At 43.7% G+C, this 20,680-nt stretch overlaps 1 protein-coding gene across 1 annotated transcript in view; it reads left to right on the top strand.

Moving 5' to 3' along the window:
• Positions 1-13,729, top strand: part of bsnb (bassoon (presynaptic cytomatrix protein) b) — a 57,983-nt gene extending 44,254 nt beyond the window's left edge. The window contains exons 5-10 of the mRNA XM_070846676.1: positions 927-7,313; positions 9,335-11,429; positions 11,811-12,679; positions 13,120-13,231; positions 13,313-13,459; positions 13,689-13,729. Of these exons, the coding sequence (XP_070702777.1) occupies positions 927-7,313; positions 9,335-11,429; positions 11,811-12,679; positions 13,120-13,231; positions 13,313-13,459; positions 13,689-13,729 (9,651 nt within the window). The remainder of the gene's footprint in view (positions 1-926; positions 7,314-9,334; positions 11,430-11,810; positions 12,680-13,119; positions 13,232-13,312; positions 13,460-13,688) is intronic.
• Positions 13,730-20,680: the final 6,951 nt, after the last annotated feature.

Raw genomic sequence — 20,680 nt, 5'->3', positions numbered from 1 at the left:
ATCATCCTCGTCATCATCATCATCACCTTCATCAACATCATGGTTGACTCAGTTTTCGTTCCATATCTTCAGCTTGTACTCCCATTTCTCTGTCTGGTTTTGTACATTTTTTTTTAATCAAACGCAAGCTTTTTGTTTAATGTGACACTTTGTGATGATATTTTAAGCATTCTAAGCATGTTCTTGATTCTTCAACGGTTCGAAGAATGCAATGAAGAATGCGTCAAAGATAGCAATCAAGCATGTAACCAAATGACATTTGTCTGTAGATGTTTGTATGTTCAACTGTCTGTTATATTCACTCTGTGTCAGTGTATTTATCCATCTGTGTGTACATAACTTTTAAAGGCAGACTCAACCCAAATCAGTGGAATATGATCAATTGCTTTAATAAACTACAAAATAAAGTTATATTATATACAAGTAAAAATAAAAACTCTATTCAGCATTCAAACTGATTATCCTGTTGTGGTTTTTATATATTTAACTAGAAAAAAATGTTCAGTTTAAGTTTTCAGGATAACATTTGTATAAATGTTGCTCAGTGGGAACTGTATGCAAAGTCAAATTTGCTTGATTTCTGAAACTGAAACGCAATATACAGTAAATGTTTGGGTTGATTTTAGCCTAAAGTGTTACTATGTATGGATGTTTGATTAAGGATTTGTTCTTTCCAATGTAATTATTCTCTAGTATTTTGTTATCAGATTATTTCAACTGCATCTTAACTGCATTAAGTCCAGTGCATTCATTTTACTTCCTATTATCTAAAAATGCTCATGAAAATGTCACTGCTGATGAGTTTGATGAAATAGTGGGATACAATGTGCGCACTGATGCTTGTAATAGATCTTGCCATGAGTTAATTTAGCAAAAAATATGCATTTATTTGCTTTTGACCTCTTTCTCTTTCTCTCTTTATTTAGGACTACAACAAATCAAGTACACAGAGTTTAAGTGACACTGGATACTCCTCAGATGGGATCTCCAGCTCTCATGGGGAGATTACAGGCCAGATCCGGGAAGAAGGAATCAAGCTCAGCGAAAGAGGTGCTTCTATCCCCTCAGAAATCACCAAGCTAGAGAGCTCTATGAAGCCTCTATTAGAGTCAAAGACTGCCTCAGACCAGAAGCACAGGCCACATTCACTGTCTGTAGGACAGGACCGGGACTACAATCCTGATGATGATGCAGCAAGGGATGAATCAGAGGATGACCTCAGTTGTAAGCTTCGCCATGATTATGTGGAAGACAGCAGTGAAAGTGGCCTCTCACCGTTGCCAGTAAGACAGAAGAAGTCACACAAAGATTTAACAGATGAGGAGTTCATGAGGAGGCAAATTATGGAGATGAGTGCTGATGAAGAGGAGTTGGAAGAACATGGAAACCAGAAGACTAAGAAGGGACATAAAACCAGTGGGGATTTGAGCAAAGAGCGACGACGACTCTCTCACCATTCAAATAGTTTTGAGGATGACACCAAGGCATCAGAGGGTGCTTATAAGGCAAATGAAGAGGAAGATGTTGTAATGGCTGGAGGCCTTCGGCGTTTTAAGACCATTGAACTGAATAACACTAACAGCTACAACCGAGACATGGAGCTCAGTACTGAGCATGACCTACGGGAACCAGAGCTGGAGATGGAGAGTCTGACTGGTTCTCCTGAGGAGCGGTCCAAGGGAGAATATTCATCCACCCTACCGGCCACCACTCCCAGCTACACCTCTGGAACATCACCCACATCTGTGTCTTCCATGGAGGATGACAGTGACAGCAGTCCTAGCCGTAGGGCAAGACTAGAGGAGGCAAAGCAGCAGAGGAAAGCTCGACATCGGTCTCATGGACCACTGCTGCCCACTATTGAGGACTCATCTGAGGAAGACGAGCTTAGAGAGGAGGAAGAACTACTAAGAGAACAAGAGCAAATGAGAGATCTAGAACAACAGAGGATCCGAAGTACTGCTCGAAAAACAAAGAGGGATAAAGAGGAGTTGCGTGCACAAAGGCGCAGGGAAAGATCAAAAACTCCCCCCAGTAATCTTTCTCCTATTGAGGATGCATCACCAACAGAGGAGCTGAGACAGGCTGCAGAGATGGAAGAGCTTCACAGATCATCATGTTCTGAATACTCACCATCTATGGACTCTGAGGCAGAGGGCTTTGAGATGATTGGTGGAAAGCTTTACAAATCAGGAAATGAATATAACCTCCCAACATTCACATCACTCTACTCGCCCACTGAAAAAACAGCGGTGTCACCATCTGATAAAACATTAAAAAGTGCAGAGGAGGTCTATGAGGAGATGATGAAGAAAGCACAGCTCATGCAGAGGCAAGGACAAACAGTTCAGCACAAAGGTACCGCTCAGCCTGATGGCAAACATCATCTTGAAGCAGGAACTGATCTAACTCCTGGCTCAAGCCCAACACAGGTTACTGCACCTATGTCTTTCTCCACAACAGGGAGTGACCCAAGAATTCCAGGAATGCATGCAGCACAGCATCTATCAAAAGAAACACAAAATAGGATGATGACACAGAGTGCCAAAATTGAAGGTGTTGTTGGAGTTGCCACAACCAAAGCCCAGGTCAGTCAAACTGCCACAACTCGACAGGCAGGTAGCACAGTGACTGCTGGGAACAGAACAGGCTCCCAGAGGCCAACACAGGCATCACCTGACCCTGGAGGATCCTCCCTGACCTCTAAAGTCTTCTCACTTTTCAAAGGTCCCAGTCCCCCAGTCTCCCCAACCGCTTCTCCAGCACAGAGCCCAACGCATTCACCATCTGTTCGACCCACTGGTAGTAGTGGCAGGCAGCTGCCATCTTTGCCTGGTGGTCCTAAATCAACTGCAGTATCCCATGGAGCTCAGGCACCTCAAAGAGCAATTTCACCACGTCTTGCACGACAACAGTCCTCTCAAGATTCTCCACCAGTGATGGTGATAACTCTGGGCTCTGATACAACTAGTCCTTCCAAGCCACTTACTGTAAATTCTTCCACTTCCCCTTTGTCATCACCAACACAGGCCAGTTGTAAAACCTTGTATAGCTCCCAGCCCCCTTCAGCAAGTTCCCCAACATCACCACAGATGCATTCATCACAACAGTCTCCTAAACATGCTTCACAGATGGCTCAAAATTTTGAAAAAGTAAATGTTGGAATTAGCACCGTGACCACATCAGCACATAGTCGTGGTTCTATGGAAAACATATCTCTATGTAAAATCTCAAATATTCCAACCTCTACAAAGGTTGTGGGTCAGGGCCAAACACCTCCAAGCACTAATGTGGTAGATCTGAGAGCCCCAATGAGGCCGGCTCCAATTATAATGACAGACCAGGGGATGGACCTAACATCCCTCGCCTCTGACACAAGAAGATACTCTTTAGGAGCAGAGCAGCCACCTGGTCGACACACAGCAGTGCAACCTCTTATTATGAACCTGAATGCACAAGAGCAACCACACATATCTCTATCAACACCGACTACAGTTAGCATCACAGTCACAGGTTCAATGTTTATGTCGCAACCCAAGCAAACAGTCGTGTATGGAGATCCTTTGCAAAACCGTGTGGATTTGGGGCAGGGTGTTGGATCAGCCGTGTGTTTAACCCAGAGTAAGCCTGCAGTTACTGACCCATCTATTCCCAAAATTGATGCCTGCCTAGAGAACCTTGGTATACAACAGCAACAACTTCAGTTACAGCAGCAGAAGCTTCTACAACAGCAACAGCTTCTTGAGCAGCAACTCCAGCAGCATCAACAGCAATCCTCTTTTGCTCGTTACAATTTAGCTAATCAAGTCCAGCCACTGCTGATGAAAAAAGACCTTGTAGTGAGCCAGACAAGTAGTGCTCAGCCTGTAGTGACTGCTAGTGCCATTCCAAGAGTATCCCCTCTGGCTCCACCTTCAGTGTCTGGGGCTCCTGCTTCTAATGCTCCCCATGAAATCTATGGTGGAGTTGCCTTAGAGCTAAAAAACAAGCCAACAGTAATGAACTTGTCCACAGGTAAGCCCCATGTCATGATGGTTCAACTTGATGAGAGTAACACATCACAAGGGGGCACAGTGACTCAGCTGGTGAAGCGAGAGGAACCTCCTCCCCCTCCTCAGGTCTTGGACCTCACTGGACAGATCAAACCAGAGAACCAGGTGGCATGTTGTGATGTTGTTTACAAATTGCCATTTGCTGGTTCCTGTTCAGGGTCATTCACTCACAAGCCTACAACAGTATCCTCAGACAAAAACCCCAACAATGAAACCTCTCAAGCAGCCCACCCTCCCCATCCACCACACTACAATGGCAGCCAGCAACAACAACAACAACAACAACAACAACAACAACAACAACAACACCAGCCTCAAGCTACAAAAGGTGTGACAGATGAACATAAACCATATCAACCACCCATAGTCCCCTCAGGAAGAATACAGCCCTCCATGTCTGATACTAATCTGCCCTCCTTGACTGATGCCAGTCACTATCAGAGTAATGTCCAAGGGGGTCTGGCAGTAGATCTTAGCAGCATGAATCAGGCTTATGATGGTGGATACCTTGGCATGGGAGCACAATATGGGTCTTACACAGACTTGCGTCACCAAGGAGATTTTGCAGGACCTTCATTACCCCTTCGTCGATATGGCTCAATGTCAAATATCAATTCCGACTATGCCTACAGTTCACGTGACCCAACAGTTTCACAGGACTCCAATCTGGCTCAGTATAGTGCAACCACTGCTAGGGAGATCAGCCGCATGTGTGCAGCTCTTAACTCAGTGGACCAGTTTGGGAGTCGGTATGGAAATAACCCTGAACTGGTACCATATGGAGCTGGAAGGGGTGGACCTTTAGCTAGGCTAAATCTCCAGCAAAGCTTAGCGTCAATAAGAGCAAACTTACTGTATGGCCCAGATGGAAGACCAACAGCAAATGGCCAAACCTTAACAAACCTAATAAATGCTAGACAAGCAAGTATACGCGCCATGTACCCTGCTGCCATGAGAGGAGGTGATGGCATGATATATTCCACCATAAACACTCCCATAGCCTCTACCTTGCCAATTACCACCCAGCCTGCCCCTGTCCTGCGTCCTATGCCTAGAGGAATTTACAGACCATACCCTACTGGTGTAACTGCTGTACCCTTGGCTAGTCTTACCAGGTTGCCTCAAGTGACTCCCAGAATGCCCCTGTCCACACAGGGACCATATTCCTACCCTCCGCCGAACCAGTATCCTACTTCAGCCACACCATCAGGAAGTGTGCCCGATGCAAGCAGCTCACATCAGGAAACTGCCATGTACCTTGGAAAGCCTTTAACAACAGTTGCTCCTCAAACAGCTGCAACCATTCCACCAAACCAACCTGCAGCACACTTAGGAGGACAAAATGTACCAGCAACTGGCATGCAAACCACGGCAGATCAACAGACAGACCGCACTCAACTTACCTCGCAGAGTGTTACATCCCTCTCTCCAGCTCAAGGCCAACCTCCAACTGCCCAGCCAGTGCAGGCTCAAATGCAGCTACAGCAGTTACCTACTCAAACTGAACCTTTATCTTTGACTCAAACCCAACTACCAGTCCAACCTATCAGTCAACCTCAACCATTAGTTCTGCCACAGGGCCAGCCACAAGCGACTCAACATGGTGGTGCCCTAGCACCGAGTTCCAAACTTTCCCCTCCCACAGATACCCAGAAAAGTAAGGAAGATGAGAGACTTAGTCAGCAACAAGAACACATGCTGCAGCTAGAGCGAGAGCGTGTTGAACTGGAGAAATTACGACAGCTGCGCCTACAAGAGGAGCTTGAAAGAGATCGTATGGAGCTTCAGCGTCACAGAGAAAAAGAACAGCTACTCGTTCAGCGTGAGATTCAAGAGCTGCAGACAATCAAACAGCAAGTCCTACATCAACAGCAAGCAGAGCGGGAGACACAGCTCATTATGCAAAGAGAACAACTGGCCCAGCAAAGAATGCAGCTCGAACAGATTCAGTCTCTGCAGCAGCAGCTCCAGCAGCAGTTGGAGGAGCAGAAAAGGCAAAAGACGGCAGCAGTGGAAGCAGCAGCTGCTGCTGCAGCAGCAGAGGCAGCCGCTGCATCAGCAGCAGCAGCAGCAGCAACATCTGCCCAGGGTGCTATACAAGGTGTAGTCGTTGGAGGAGGGCCTCCTCAAGGGTTCATTATATGTGACCAGAGTGGTAGAGTTATTCAACAAGATGGACAGAGTGTTCAATTTTGGCAGGATGGGCAAGTGGTCCAAGCCGTGGTGTCTGCTCGACCTATTCATAGTTCTGCCTCTGAAATGTCTTTGAGAAGCAGTGACAAACAGGCTGATTCGAAGATTATGAAAAAGCAGAATTCCATGCCTCGGCTGAGGGATGGCTCAGAGGAGGACTCTGTGAAAAGGATTACAGACAGCTGTGTGCAAACAGATGATGAAGATGGAGAAGACAGATTCATGAACAGGCGTAGGAGAACAAGGCGTATTGCAGACTGCAGTGTGCAGACTGATGAGGAGGACCAGGGAGAATGGGACCAGCAGCCAGTAAGGCGCAGGCGATCACGTGTATCCAAGCACTCTGAATCCAGTGGTGAGGCTAAATCAGAAGGGTCATCTAAAGTGGCCTCTGCAAGTATAGCTATACAGACCACAAATGATTCATCGTGCCAAACAGAGCCTGACCAGCTAGGCAGGATTTCGCCTGCAATTCACATTACGATGGCTGAGACCTCAAAAGTTGACCTATTACATTACATAGCAGCCCCAGAAAGGACCCACAAAGGTGAAAGTCTGGCCTGCCAGACAGAACCAGAGTCTCAGTCTCAGGGTGTGGTCGCCCCTCAGCTGAGTGTTCCTACAACTATCAGTCCATACTCCACGAGTCTGCATATAGTAGGTGCGAACACATCTGACCCAACGTCTCCTAGACTCCAAGGAGTTGCTAAGTTTGAGAGGAGGAAACCAGACCCCCTGGAAATTGGCTATCAGCAGCAACAAAATGAATCTCCGTCTCGCCAGCCCCCCAAATCTCCCCAGGTGCTATACTCCCCTGTGTCTCCACTGTCTCCTCATCGCATGCTGGAGACAACATTTGCCTCCCAGGAGAAACTTAACAAGGCCCACGTTACACCCCAGCAGAAGGCTTTTACCGCTGAATCACCCCAACGCCACCAGACCCTACCAAGACCCATAAAAAGTGTGCAGCGCTCCATGTCGGATCCCAAGCCTCTCAGCCCCACATCAGAAGACCCTGCGAAGAACAGGTTCTCCCCATATCATCAGCAAGCTGTGTCCAACAGTCAGGTACAAAACCGTCAGTTTTTTTCTTTAAAGAACTGATCAGTTATCTAAATTTATATAGGCTTACCAAAATAATAATGAATACAATACAAAAATATATCTTTCAGGGGAATGTACTCTGAAGAAATATCTATTTTTAAAAATGCACCATCCCCACAAAATCCATTATAGTTTCTTCAAATATAGCTACAGTGCACAGTGCATAAATAAATTCTAAAACTAGTGTCTATAAAAATCAGCGATGATGCCTTAGGTGGTATGCCTTAATCTCCATGGAGATTCAAACCTTGATCAAATATAACATATGTTTTTGCAGCTGATATACAATATTCTCTGATGTCAAGTTTATCATACATATTTATTTGCATGGGATAGTTTGATGTTAGGCATTTATTGGTAGGACGTTTGGTATTATAAATGTCATAAAATGTATCACCTCTTTTGCTCTCAAACTAATGTTTAATTACCAGGGCTACCAGTGCCAAACCCTGTAAAAACAAATTAGTTTGTTCCACATTTCAAGAGCCAAATAGCATCTAGAGCAGCATTATATATAAATAGTGTCCTTTTAATGAAGGTAGTATTAATCAGTTCACTGTCTGAGAGCAAAAAATATAAATCAAAATAAATATTTGTATATGCAGAATATACTCTGTATGGATATAGATGATCACACAGGATCTGGCATCGAGAGGATGACAGAATGTTCTCATGAGAGCAGCTGGCCATGCCAGAAAAGCTTTTCCCATCATCCTTTTCTGTTGTATCTCCTCCCTTAGCTTTCCCTTTCTACTGTTTTAGTCTGTTTTTCTACCCCCCCACCCCCCTCTCTTGCCCCCCTCCCTCTCTAACACTCTCTCTCTATCTCTCTATCACTCTCTCTCACTCTCTTTCTGTCATGTCTTCTATATCTGGCAAGCCCCTAAGAGTTGCCAAGGGGAGATACAATGTGGAGGAGTCCTGGTGGTTCTTTGCTGTCTTCCTGATTGTTAGCAGCTGGTCAAAGTAAATTAACATTGCTCTGCACTTAGACCAAAATTAGTCTGAGAAGCAAACATAGAAATCAGATTTCAGGCATTTTACACATTTATACCTCGAATCTTTAGTGTTAGAATTTCTTACACGATTTTCTTGTGGATATTTTAAAAAATCCCCATGGATCTACCCACCACAACTATTTTGTAAGTATTAGACCAGCAAAGTTTTAAGTTGTGATTTTATTTGTAGTCTTTGACTGTTCTTACCTGCATGCCATATGTAAAGATGATAATGTGAAAGAGGCCAGATATTTGATCAAAGGAGTAAAGGGAAAATCAAAAGACTCAAGACCTCAGTTGCTGATGTCCCTGATGTTTCCTGGTGTTTACCATTTCATGCTTATATTTACATTTACTAAGCTACTCAAAATATTTTGTTCAGAATTTTATTTGAATAGAATATATTCTGACATTCACAGATCCTACATTTAAGAAATTAGATGTGAATTGAAAAGCACAAATGTTGCATGATCAAATGCACATATTGGTACTGGCTCTGTACAGGAATACAGTATTTGACTAATATTTTACTCATTGCAGTAACAATGTTAGTAATCTTACTCATTTAGTCTTAGGAGTAACCATGTAGCCATGTTGCAATATTATTATGTAATAGAAGTGCTTTGTGACCGCACTGACTGGCAGTACTACTGTGAATATTTTACTTAACGTTGTTAATCAGACATAAAATGAAAAATGTCATTTAATGTCTTTGGCTTCAATGAAACCACATTTCAATCAATATGATAAAATCAAACTATGCTAATTGAATTACTGATGAAGCCAACACTCCCATAGTAAATAGGTTAATTAACATCAAGTAATCTGAACCCATTTCAAGCTGCATAGCTCTTCACTTAGGTCTAGGGATGGAGAAATGTGCAGACCCTGTGTGAGTACCCAGTGTACAGTAATGAGTCTAATTTACATAAACACATTCTGTTTATAGCTCAGTGTTTGCTGATGTGTCTCTGCCTCTCCTAGCAGATGGCCTCCCTGCAGCAGCAGCAGAACGCGCTGATGAGGAAAGTAAAGAGGACTCTCCCCAGCCCCCCTCCAGAGGAGAGTCCACTCCCCATTGTTACTCCAGCACAAATGTACAGCTCTCCTGGCATGCCCCAGAGGGTCCTGCCCAGGCCTGCCCAGGGAGTCACCAAGGCCGGCCTGCTGAGTGAATTGAAAGCTGTGGAACAAGAGTCGTCGAAGCTCCGTAAGCAGCAGGCTGAACTGGAGGAAGAAGAGAAAGAGATCGACGCCAAGCTACGTTACTTGGAGTTAGGCATCACCCAACGTAAAGAGACCATGGTGAAGGAGAGGGAGAGGAGAGAGCTGGCTTACCTGAGATGCATGGGTGACGCTCGGGACTACATGTCAGACAGTGAGCTCAATAACCTCCGGATGGCAGCTGCAACAGGAACCTTTGATGCCAATGGTCTGCTGACAAGGCCCAGCACTGCACCACTGAGCCAATTTTCTAATGACCTCAATGCAACCTCCCAGTATCCCTCAACCTCATCATATATGTCTTATCCATACCCTCAAAGTCAACCATCAACACAGCAGCCGGGCTCTGCGTACCAACAGATAGGTTTCCAACCTCCTCAGTATCCCTCATCTTCTGCACCCCAGCCAGGAACATTTCAGCCCCATCCCCCACCAGGCCCTGGCTACCAGAACCAGGGAACCTATTCCTCCCGCATATATGCCCAGTCAACCTACCAGACAGACCTTGGCATGCAGCAGCATGGTCACCAGGGCTTCCATCCACCTGGCCAGCCAATGCCAGGCCAGAGCCTTCCTTACCCCAGCCACAGCTCCTACCAACCAGGTCTCTCCTACCAGCCCCAGGCAGAGATCCTTACAGTCCATCAAAGACCACGGCAAACGTCTTTAGCTGATCTTGAGCAAAAACTTCCTACCAACTATGAGGTCATTAGCAACCCAGCAGTGTCGGTGGCCACATCAGCTCCAGATACCAGCTTTGGTCCAGTCTACAGTAATGCGTATGGACAATATCGCCCCCCTGAGCCTGGCCTGACTCACTCTGTGGACAGCCCCACCTCTGCTTATGCTTCAGATGGGCTCTACACCTCTAACCTGGAACAAAATATTCCCAGGAACTACGTCATGATTGATGACATCAGTGAGCTGACAAAAGACAGCACTAGCCAACCCACTGATGCTCTAGGCCATCCTATTGGAGGGCGGTATCGCAGTGAGAATGGCCCTGCACGTGGGAGTGCCTATGGTAGGCCTGAAGATGAGCCCGTGGATGCTTATGGCAGACCTACAGGCACAGCAGGTTACCAGAGTACAGTGGACAGTCGCACCAGCACCACAGTGAGTGGAGGCTCTTCCTATTACTATGATGATTATAAACACTCATCACGGAGCAGCTCCAGTAGCCACAAACTCACTTCCAAGAATCTCGCCCCAGCAGTGGTCTCCTCTAAACGTAGTAAGCACAGGAAACAAGGAATGGAGCAGAAGATTTCTAAATTTTCCCCCATAGAGGAGGCACGGGATGTGGAGTCTGACCTTGCCTCTTACACAATGACAACATCAACAGGAGGCAGCTGTACAGTTGTGTCCAGATCCAAGAAGCTTCAGGATGATGTCACCTACGGCATGAAGAAGAATGCATATGACCAGCAGAAATATTACGGCACCAGTAGGGAGGGTCTTGAGGAAGACGACCGCATGTACAGTTCTGGCAGGTCCAGGTCTACTGGATATGGTATGGACAAGATTTCCTCCAGAGATGCCACAGGCCATAGGAGTAAATCCTACGAGAGGGATGCCATGGAGCGATCTCAGAGAAGCAGCCGCAGTGGAAGGCCTCCCATGCGCAGCCAGAATTCAGAAGAGGAGAGCCCACTCAGTCCTGTTGGGAAGCCTGTGGGCATGGGAAGAGGCTCTGGCATACCAGACGCCCATGATGTCAGGAACCAGTATGGCTCCAGCCACTCGTTGCCAGATGTGCAGGACCACCACAAGAAGGACCTGCCCAGGAGTCATGTCTACAAACCAGATGACCCTTACCTCGTAGATGACATGCACTGTGCTGTTTCTGACAGTGAAGGTAACTGGTGCTGATTAGTTTGTGCTGCCTGACATTTGTTCCACCCACCTTCAAACTGTGTTGGAAAGGGACTGCATGCCATGTGTGGAATTTTGTGAAGAGCGCCATTATTTTGTCTTGTTTTGTCTTTTTTTTTATGGAATGTTCCCTGTGATAATTTAAGCCAAAAAATGCCTGTTTTATATTTCGTGTTTTGCACACATAATTTTTAAATGTGAGATCTGTTTTTTTAAGTTGTTTTTTTCTTGGTGTCCTCAAACGTGCATGGCTCTGGGATGTGGAGCATGTTTTCCCACTTATTTTGCATGACTTCAATGTGCATGCAATTCCTCTCTCCACATAAAACAATTGAGTGATAATGTTTGTTTTGATTTTAAAAAGCCTATCATTTGGGACAAGAGGAGACTGATTGGTTTGAGAAACCACGAGAGGCACGTTCTGATCGTTCAAGACATCATGGAAGTGGAACTCACTCATCTACAGGTAGGCGTAGTAAACACACCTACCATGATTATGATGAACCTCCAGAGGAATACTGTCCCCAGGATGAGTACAACCAACAACGCCACTCCTCCTCCACATCATCACGTGATCATCGTCACCATGGCAGCAGCACTGGCAGACACAGCTCTTCTCGCCACTCCTCAGAAGACCCGAGGTCCTCCCGTTCTTCCAGGACACACCCCAAAGACCCCTCTGGCCGCTCTGATGCCAGGAGCTCCTCGTCTACACAAAGAAGGAGCGGTCCAGACTCTCGTTCCGCCCAGGCAAGCCCCCGGAACTCAGGCGATTTCTCTCGAGACTCAGCCTCTGGTCATCATCATGGCACTGGGGGACGGAGCCAGAGACCCCAAGGAGACCGTACATCCTCCAGAAGGCAGGAGCCCTCACCAGCAGGGTCTAAACCACAGCAGCAGCAACAACAACAGCAGCAGCCCCCTCAGGGCCATGCTGGGCAGCAGCGGTCAGGTGGCCAGGGCCAGGCTGGAAGACAGCCAGGCTCTGAAGCACTTGATAGTACCCAGCAGAGCCAGCAGCAGCATCAGCAGAGTGCACAACAGCAGCAGCAGCAACCTCTGCAGCACAGTGGGACCCCTCAGAATACCCAGCCTACAACAACCTCCACAGGAGCAGGAGCAGGAGTAGGAGCAGGAGCAGGAGCAGCACAGCAGCAGCCCAAATCCGGTCAAACCCCACCACAGGGACGCCAGTCCGGTGTAGGGTCTGCAGCAGGGCAGCCAGTTACCACAGCGGTGAGGAGGCCTAAATCTGGTTTTACTTAACCCATATTAAATGTTCCTTAAATGTTTTTTTAATGATGTGCGACTTTTTCTCATGAAAATATTGCCAAGAGGCTTGGCACAAAATGCAATTGTTGCAATGCCCTACTAAACTCTCAAAAACACTTTTAAATGTAACAAAAAGAAGCAACGGTTGTTTCTTTGATGCTTTGGTTTGTAGAGCGTGGGGACAATCTGACTTGCTCAAAAAGACACCAGTTATATAAACTATACATTGACAAAAGCACAGGTGTAAAAATTAACAATTTCAATGAGAGAAAAACAAATAGAATATGATTACCTATATCAGATTACAATTTTAATGGGATTACATTTAGTTTAAAATGATATATTGTAGCAAAATGAAACTTAGCCCTAACTCCACATTTGTCTCTGTTTGATTAACAAAGGCAAAGATGGATGCTACACCTGCAGCAGCAGCCGCGGGAGTGAAACCAACAACTGGAGTCCCAACAGCACCTCAGCCTACCAAAATATCTACACCCCCACTAACAGGGATTGGTGAGTCTCAGTTCCACCACTACCATAAATCACACAATCACCTCAGGCAAATAATCACATATATGGTTATGTTGTTTGAAGGCTCCAAAGCCGCCCCTGTTGGCATCGGTAGCAAACCCGGAGGTATAGGCAGCGCTGCAGCCGGACAGACACCTGCTGAAGGGGAAAATGTTCTCAGCAAAATCCTACAAGGAGGGGCAGCAGAGCAGGCGGGAAAGCTGGGAGATGGTACAGTCATTAATAAATAAATGTTTAAATGTTTGAAGAAACTGAAATACAGCTTATCTTTGGGTTTAGCTAATGTTGAATTCATTGCTTTAACAGCTTTTATTTTAAAAGGAGAGCCTATTAATACATGCAACAATTAAGATACTGGAATTCCTTGAATATCTATTTCACTTTTTGGGTTGGATTTTTTTTTCTCTTATTTGCCTCCTTCTCTTTGTCATTTTGGCAGCTTTGTCTGGCCTTGGGAAGAAGTTCACTTCATTTTGGTGAACTACCGCGAGGAGGGTAAGTGAACTCTAGTTTTTACGAAAGTTACAGGATTTAGTAACTCAAAATGTTCTCGTTTTTAAAATTTGCATTTAGAAGCATGGATTGAGTTTAGGATGGGAGGCAATTTTTATTGATCAACAGGAATGATCAATTGCTTCTTCGTTCTAAATCATGGATGTCTGAGAAATGATCATGGATGTGCTTATTGTCTTACTTATTTATTTTGAATCAACTGTGCTTTTTTTTCAGGGTATGCAGACTTGAATGAGATGGATTGATAGCTTTGTACTTGAAAAACCTATGAACCTGCATTAAATACATTTCACATTACAGAGGAAACAGAGGAAGATAGATCCTGAGTGCATCAGTGAGTATCTCATTAACGGTTCTCTTGTGAGAAATAGATACTTTCTTTGGACATGTTAAATTCTGGGGGGGTTCGTTGTCTTTATAATAAATACTGTGTCAGCTGCTTCACTAAGCGAGTGAAAACCATGTCATTGTAGAAAACCATTAAAAAATGTAATGTATGTTTTTTCACTTTAGTGACACTTGCATCATGTAAAACAAAAGCAGTAATGCGGCAACTTGTTAAGCTGTTGATCGCTGACGATACTTTTCCGTTTTACCTCGTTAGTTTTAGATTTATTTAGTAAACCAAAACTCCACGCTGTGAAAACATAAAATGCTGTCACACGTTGATTAATGGATTAAGTCTTTTATCAGCTGGATATTTACATAGATTAGCATAGTCCATGTCTGCATAATGAGAGAACTCAAGTGAAGTGATGCCTGATTAAATGCTGCGGTTGTATATTCGGACTGATCCGCTGTACCTTTCCCTTACCCCCAAATTATTGAACAGAGCTGGAATCAAAGGATGCCTTGTCAGCACTGAATTCCCCAGACATGGGCACACAATTGAAGTGAATTAAATAGGGGTGAACGCTTCGTCAGCACGGTGTTGCAAGACATGAGCAGAGGACTGAGGAGGCCTGAAAGTAAGTGGATCCCTTGACAGAGCTACAGTCCCAGAATGATGATGATGTGGAGATGTCTGATGCCTCAATGGACCAGTAGTAAGTAACTAAAAGCCATTCACATACATCTGTGTATACTCATGCATGTTTTTTTGGTTTGGATGTTTGGTCGTGTTGCTTGATCGTGGGTTGGATGAATTTAGTTTTGTTGATGTTTTTTGTTTGGTTCAGCGTTGTATTTCATTGATTCACTGCTGTGTCAGGTCAGCTAATTTAAGTCACAGTCACCTTTTACTGCAGAGGTGAGAGGCCAAATCCAAGAACAAGGGAGGTCAGCACTAGTACAGTTTACCTTCTGACTCCACACACATCCAATAATCTGGGCCAAGCATACTGGGCTATAATTAGCCTGAGAAGGCTAACTGTGGCTTTGCTTTAATGTCACACACGCAAAGACACACAGGGACAAGAGCACATGCAGGGACACAGACTCATGACTCATGGTAAGCATCACTCATTACATGCTAGAATGAGCTAATGAACTAATTCTGCTCAATGGAGCAGAACTACAGAAGCGCAAATAAAGCAGATTTTAATGCACTTTGTTTAGCATCTGTCAAAACACATGCGGTGACTGGCACAGGATGAAGTTGTGGCTCATTTGAATGAAGGTCTATCATTCAGCTGCTCTGCTGTCAATGTTGACACTCGGATTACTATCAGTGACAGTGTCAGTCACCTCTGTGTCTGTGACCAGTCTCAGGATTCAGCGGGGGAATGTGGAGATAAACCGACTCAGTTCTTCTTTGAGCAGCAGGCCAGCCTGCTCAGCCCACTGGATTACTGCCGATACCAGCAGGGCTATGATTGGCTGAAGTATCATGCGAAGTAAAGTAGAGAAGGCTGGCAGAGCTGCAACATAAACACTGCAGAAGGTTTCAGTCTATGGAAGTGTGCTGTGCAATTGCCATGGGAAAACTTAAATAAACCTTAGAGATTCAATTCAAGATTCAAGATTCAAAGACTTTATTGTCACATGCTCAGCAGATACATGAAGCAATCACTGGCAGTGAAATTCTTATGTCTCTGGTCCCAGTAACACTGCTGTACGTAAGAAATATAAATATAAGTAAAAATAAGGTATATACAACTAAGAAATATAATAAAATAAAATGTACAGCTAAGAGGTGCAAAATAGGGCAGTGCAAATTGTTTGCAGACTATGTGCAGTTTAAGAGGCTGTGATGCTGCAAAACACTGCTTTTTATTTTTATCTTTTACATTTAATTTTACGGTCATTTTTATTTGTTTTTCTTAAATTGATTTTGTCTACATTACAGCATTCATTTTCTGCATGCATCTGGTCTGGAGAATTTAATATTGTGCATGAACAATTACCATTCACATCTTCACTGTCTTTATTTCAGGAGGACAACAACGGTCATTGATGAGGATGTAGCGAAACGGAGGAGAGGGGGAAGGGAGACTGGAGTCCTGCTTCCAATCCTCTCCTAGAGAAAGCCTCCTGGGATCTGTATGACAGTAAAAAGCCTGCTAAACTGAACCACCTGGATATCATGGGAGAAATTCAGCATGTTTGGTGATGCATGTCTCTTCATTGAATAAATTCAATAAAGGAAGCCTCACAGCACCCTCTGTAGGGATTTTAATGGAACACCACTCATGTCTGCGGAGTGCACATCTGGCAAGGATATTTAATTCTACATTGATGTCTTCAGAGCCTTCTCATGCAAAACACAGTGAAAAAAAGAAAAAAAAGATAGATTTTCATAGGTTTTCCTTGTATCAAAGATACCGATCTTAGCCCACAATGACACCACATACCTGGAGTAGACGAGGTGTATCACGGCAATGACAACCAACCTGATGACTCCACCACAATCCTTGGATGCTTGGTTTCTCCGATCTCTACAGTACATTCCAATATAGGGAATTTGACCCCTTCTTTGAATGTGTTTTTATTTCCCCTCTTTTTGTTTTCGATGTCTACAGAATGCATTGTGAAAACGTGGACATGAGAATGCACGCACAAATATTTCAAAAAACTGAAAAAAAGAAGCCCATATCAATACCTTTTCACCACCTAAGAGATGCCACTAGTCATTAGCTGTAGGTTTTTAGGGAAGGGAATTACTACCAGTGTGCCCACAAGTGTGAGATTCACACGGATGAGAGGACCAAATGAAAGAGTGGCCACGGCTCTTTATTAGCCATCGCAAAGCCATCGTTATACTCATCCCCAGAGCAGTCAGCTCTGGGGATGAGTATAAAAAGGATAAAATCCCAGAGGGGACTTTATCCTTTTTTTATTGATTTGTCTCATCTTTTAGTTTCTTTTCATTTTTGCCTGATATTCACTGAATGGAAGAGCCTTATTCAGTACATGTTTTTACTTGTATACCTCACATGTTTTAAAACGTCCATGTCATCATGCATTTCTTATTACACAACTGTATACTATTGTATGTACATAAGACAAATCAGAGATCTAATAATGTAAATTTGTCATCTGTGTATTTATGGAATCACTCTCCAGTGACTTTCTTTTTTTTGTTGTTCTGTGCTTTTTCTTTGGTAAATCTTTATATTTTTCATGTTTTATTTGTTTGAATCTGTTTTCTTGCATCAAATAATTTGCTTGTTGATTTTTTAAAAGCAATAGCATGCAGAAAATGGTATATAGCACAATCGTATAAATGTTGTTTAAATCAGTGATGGGAAATATCAATCGATAAATAGCCGTTATACAATTTGTCAGAGGGTTTACAACCACAGTACCGTGTCGTTATGTGCATGTTATGTGCAGATGCATAAGAGCATGCAGACAGGTACGAACACACTCACACAGACACTCTCTCTCTCTCTATCTCTTGCACACACATACGTTACACATTACACTCTTTGCATCCTTGTTATACGTCAGAGCCAAGGTTAATTGTGTTCTCCACCAAATAGACCTGTTAACCTCCTGCTGATTAATGAGGTTACTAATTCACCAACAAGATGATCTCACTAACAAGCTGGGCCCACTGCCTCTATTTGTGCAAAGACACACACACACACACACACACATACAGTCAGACATATACAGACACTCACAAACACGCACACACACGGATACAGATATAGGAGAGGATGAAAGCAATTATCAATTCAAATGTTCTATGCAATGACTCATTTTGAACCTGGAAGTGATTCAGCCTAAAATGGTTTGTTATCATCAGTGTATTCACAAGAAAACAACAAAAATTACGAACTAAAATAGTAAAAAAAAAAAAAAAAGGTCATGAAAAATGTTTTTACTTAGCAAGTTGTCTGTATGAATTTGAATATTGAATATTGAACTAGAATTGCTTTTATTTTCGTGGCATGTTTTGACCCCTCACTCCCCACACGGGGGACTTGTTGCCAAAGGGTAAACTGTGTAGACTGTCGGTTTTGAATGTCCACCATCATGTTGCTTTGAAGCATGGGTTTGCTTGGCTTTGTCTGGCTGTTCGTAAGCCCTCATTCAGTTTTTGTGCGTTTTTGGCTGACCTGGGCTCCTCAGTGTTTGGCTTGCAGTGACTGTCCGTGCTGCTATAAACCTGTGATACAGATGGTCAGCACTTCTCATTAATACTTGTCAGTGTACATATTGGGTGTCAGTATAACCTGTGGGGTGAATGGAATGCTTCTATCGGATATTTCATTGTTGATTAAACCACTCAGCAGCCAAGCCATTGGAAAGGTGCATGATTAGCTCTTATATTCTTGGTTGTACCTGAATTAAAAAAAAGGCAAGGCATGATTTCACCAAGGTTTGCCTAACGAACCTTGACTTTCACAGGCCAATGTAGAGAATATTGATGAGTAAAATGTTCAGCCAGTCATCACAAATCAGGGCATGTCATTTTGAAAGCACAAGCCTGACTGGTAGCACTTGCTGCTCGATGAAACGCAGAAATATGGAGGTTGCGTAACAGTGCCTCCAACTGAACTGTGTAAGATCTGTATCAAAACAAAAGGTGGAGATGCTATCTGGTCGATATGAGGTGCATGAGACAAAACAGCCTTCAGTGCAGCCGTCCGATTGTCAGGCAGGCAGACAGACACACATTCTTACTGTAAATATGAATTCATTCTTCTGTACAGCTTTTGAGTTTTGAGTACGGCTGTCATGTGCATCCCCATGCCGTATTTGCTGCCAACTTTTGTGTATAAAAAGAATATTTATTACCACAATAATGAGGATGATGATGAAACTAATGATGATGATTATCATAATTATTGCATAAGCATAGTGTATGTGGCTGACTTGTATTGACTGTTTACAACAGTGGAACAAAACTCGTATTCAGAAACATATCCAGTCTATGTATAGTTTCTATACATATCGTGTTTGTAAAACAAGAGGAAAAAACCTCCACAGCAACTGCAGCGTAGAATGCTTTTGTCAGACTATCAGGAGGTCTTCGATTTGGTGGATATGATCTGAGAGGTGATGAGGGTAAAGGGAAGCAGCGGGAAAAAAATGAAACAAAAAATCTGGAAAATGTCATTCACTGTTGTAAGTGCAATGGGCAAAACGTCAGTCGTGTATCCATTGTGAAACCTTGTGTTCTATTCAGTGTATTCCTGTAAACAGATAGAGTAAATTTTGGTGCATCATGTCAAGTAATGTGATTAATGAAAATATTGACCCTGCAATTTCCAAACAGAGAGAAGAATAAAAAGAAAAGGAATATATTGTGGTTATTTTCTTCGGTCCGTGTGCATGGATGCGTCACCTGTTTTCTTGCAGAGCTCATATAAACGCTTTGGTAAGTCGTGTTGTAGCTCTGCCGCAGGCCAAGAGGAGATCAAGAATAATACCGCAAAGGCAACAAGACTGCTCAGATAAGACCAGGCTTTACGCGGTGAAGCAGTGATGACTTATCCCAGTGTGGGTGGTAGGGAAGAGAAGTGTTGGCCACTGCATGGGGAGAGATGGAGGTGTGAGTGTGTGACTGAGTCTGCATGTGTTTCAGGAAAAGAGATTTGAATAGTTTGTATTGCTGCTAACTTAAATCTTTGTCCTCTATTTTCCAGGCAGTAATACAGAATAGTGTGATGAGGATGTTCATGTTTGTCTCATTTTTTCCAAGTTTCTCACTCTTTTCCTGTGTAAACCACAAATGTCCTCCACCAACTCCAGTTACAAAACAGAAGTATCAAAACTGATGCAGCAGACCCGTAGATATCATCTTTTTTATTTGATACTTTTTTATTCCTGGTCAAAACTTGCACTATATTATATTCGACTGCATTTCCTTTGGAGATTTGAATGTTTTATTTATGCTTGTAGCCGCTAACATAACCTTGAGCCGCTAGACTCAAGCAGCTCACTTCTTTCTGACACATGCCCACATTTTTTTCATTTTCAATCTTCAAATCTTCAGCCCTAGCGGACGCTGAGTCAAGTGACATCACTTGAGGTAATTTATCAGATTTCGTGCAGCTCCCTCAGGAGTTTCCCTTCAAGGAATGACTGTCGAAAAGTGTGCATCACTATCCCTGTTATTCATCATGGCTCACTCCTCTTTGTGGCAGTGGGGTTTTCAGACCACATTCAGAGTAGCCATTTGAGAACAGATTGTACATCTCAGTTTATTTGTAGCACACTGAGGCCTTTGGGACGTTCACATCTTCATGTCATATGAGAGACAGTCATGTGTCATGTGTCTCATAAACTGGGTGTTTAAATGAAGTTATAAGTTGATATCACTGTCTTCAGAGTTGTGAGAGAAATGGGTTCATCTTCTGTTGGACATGTGCTTCCTCAGCAGTCATTTCATCATACGCAAACACATACGCACATACACTCCTCATATTAATGTGGTGTTTTTATTATGTTTCTTCGTTTATCGCCAGCAACTCCAGAGCTGACTGACCTAGCACCTCTTTATGAGGAGAACTTACACTCGGCTCC

This window comes from Pempheris klunzingeri, chromosome 2 (genome assembly GCF_042242105.1).
Source record: "Pempheris klunzingeri isolate RE-2024b chromosome 2, fPemKlu1.hap1, whole genome shotgun sequence".
In the NCBI taxonomy this organism is placed as follows: domain Eukaryota; kingdom Metazoa; phylum Chordata; class Actinopteri; order Acropomatiformes; family Pempheridae; genus Pempheris; species Pempheris klunzingeri.
The sequence above is the reverse complement of the archived record's forward strand: the minus strand, read 5'-3'. Positions and strand labels throughout refer to the sequence as shown.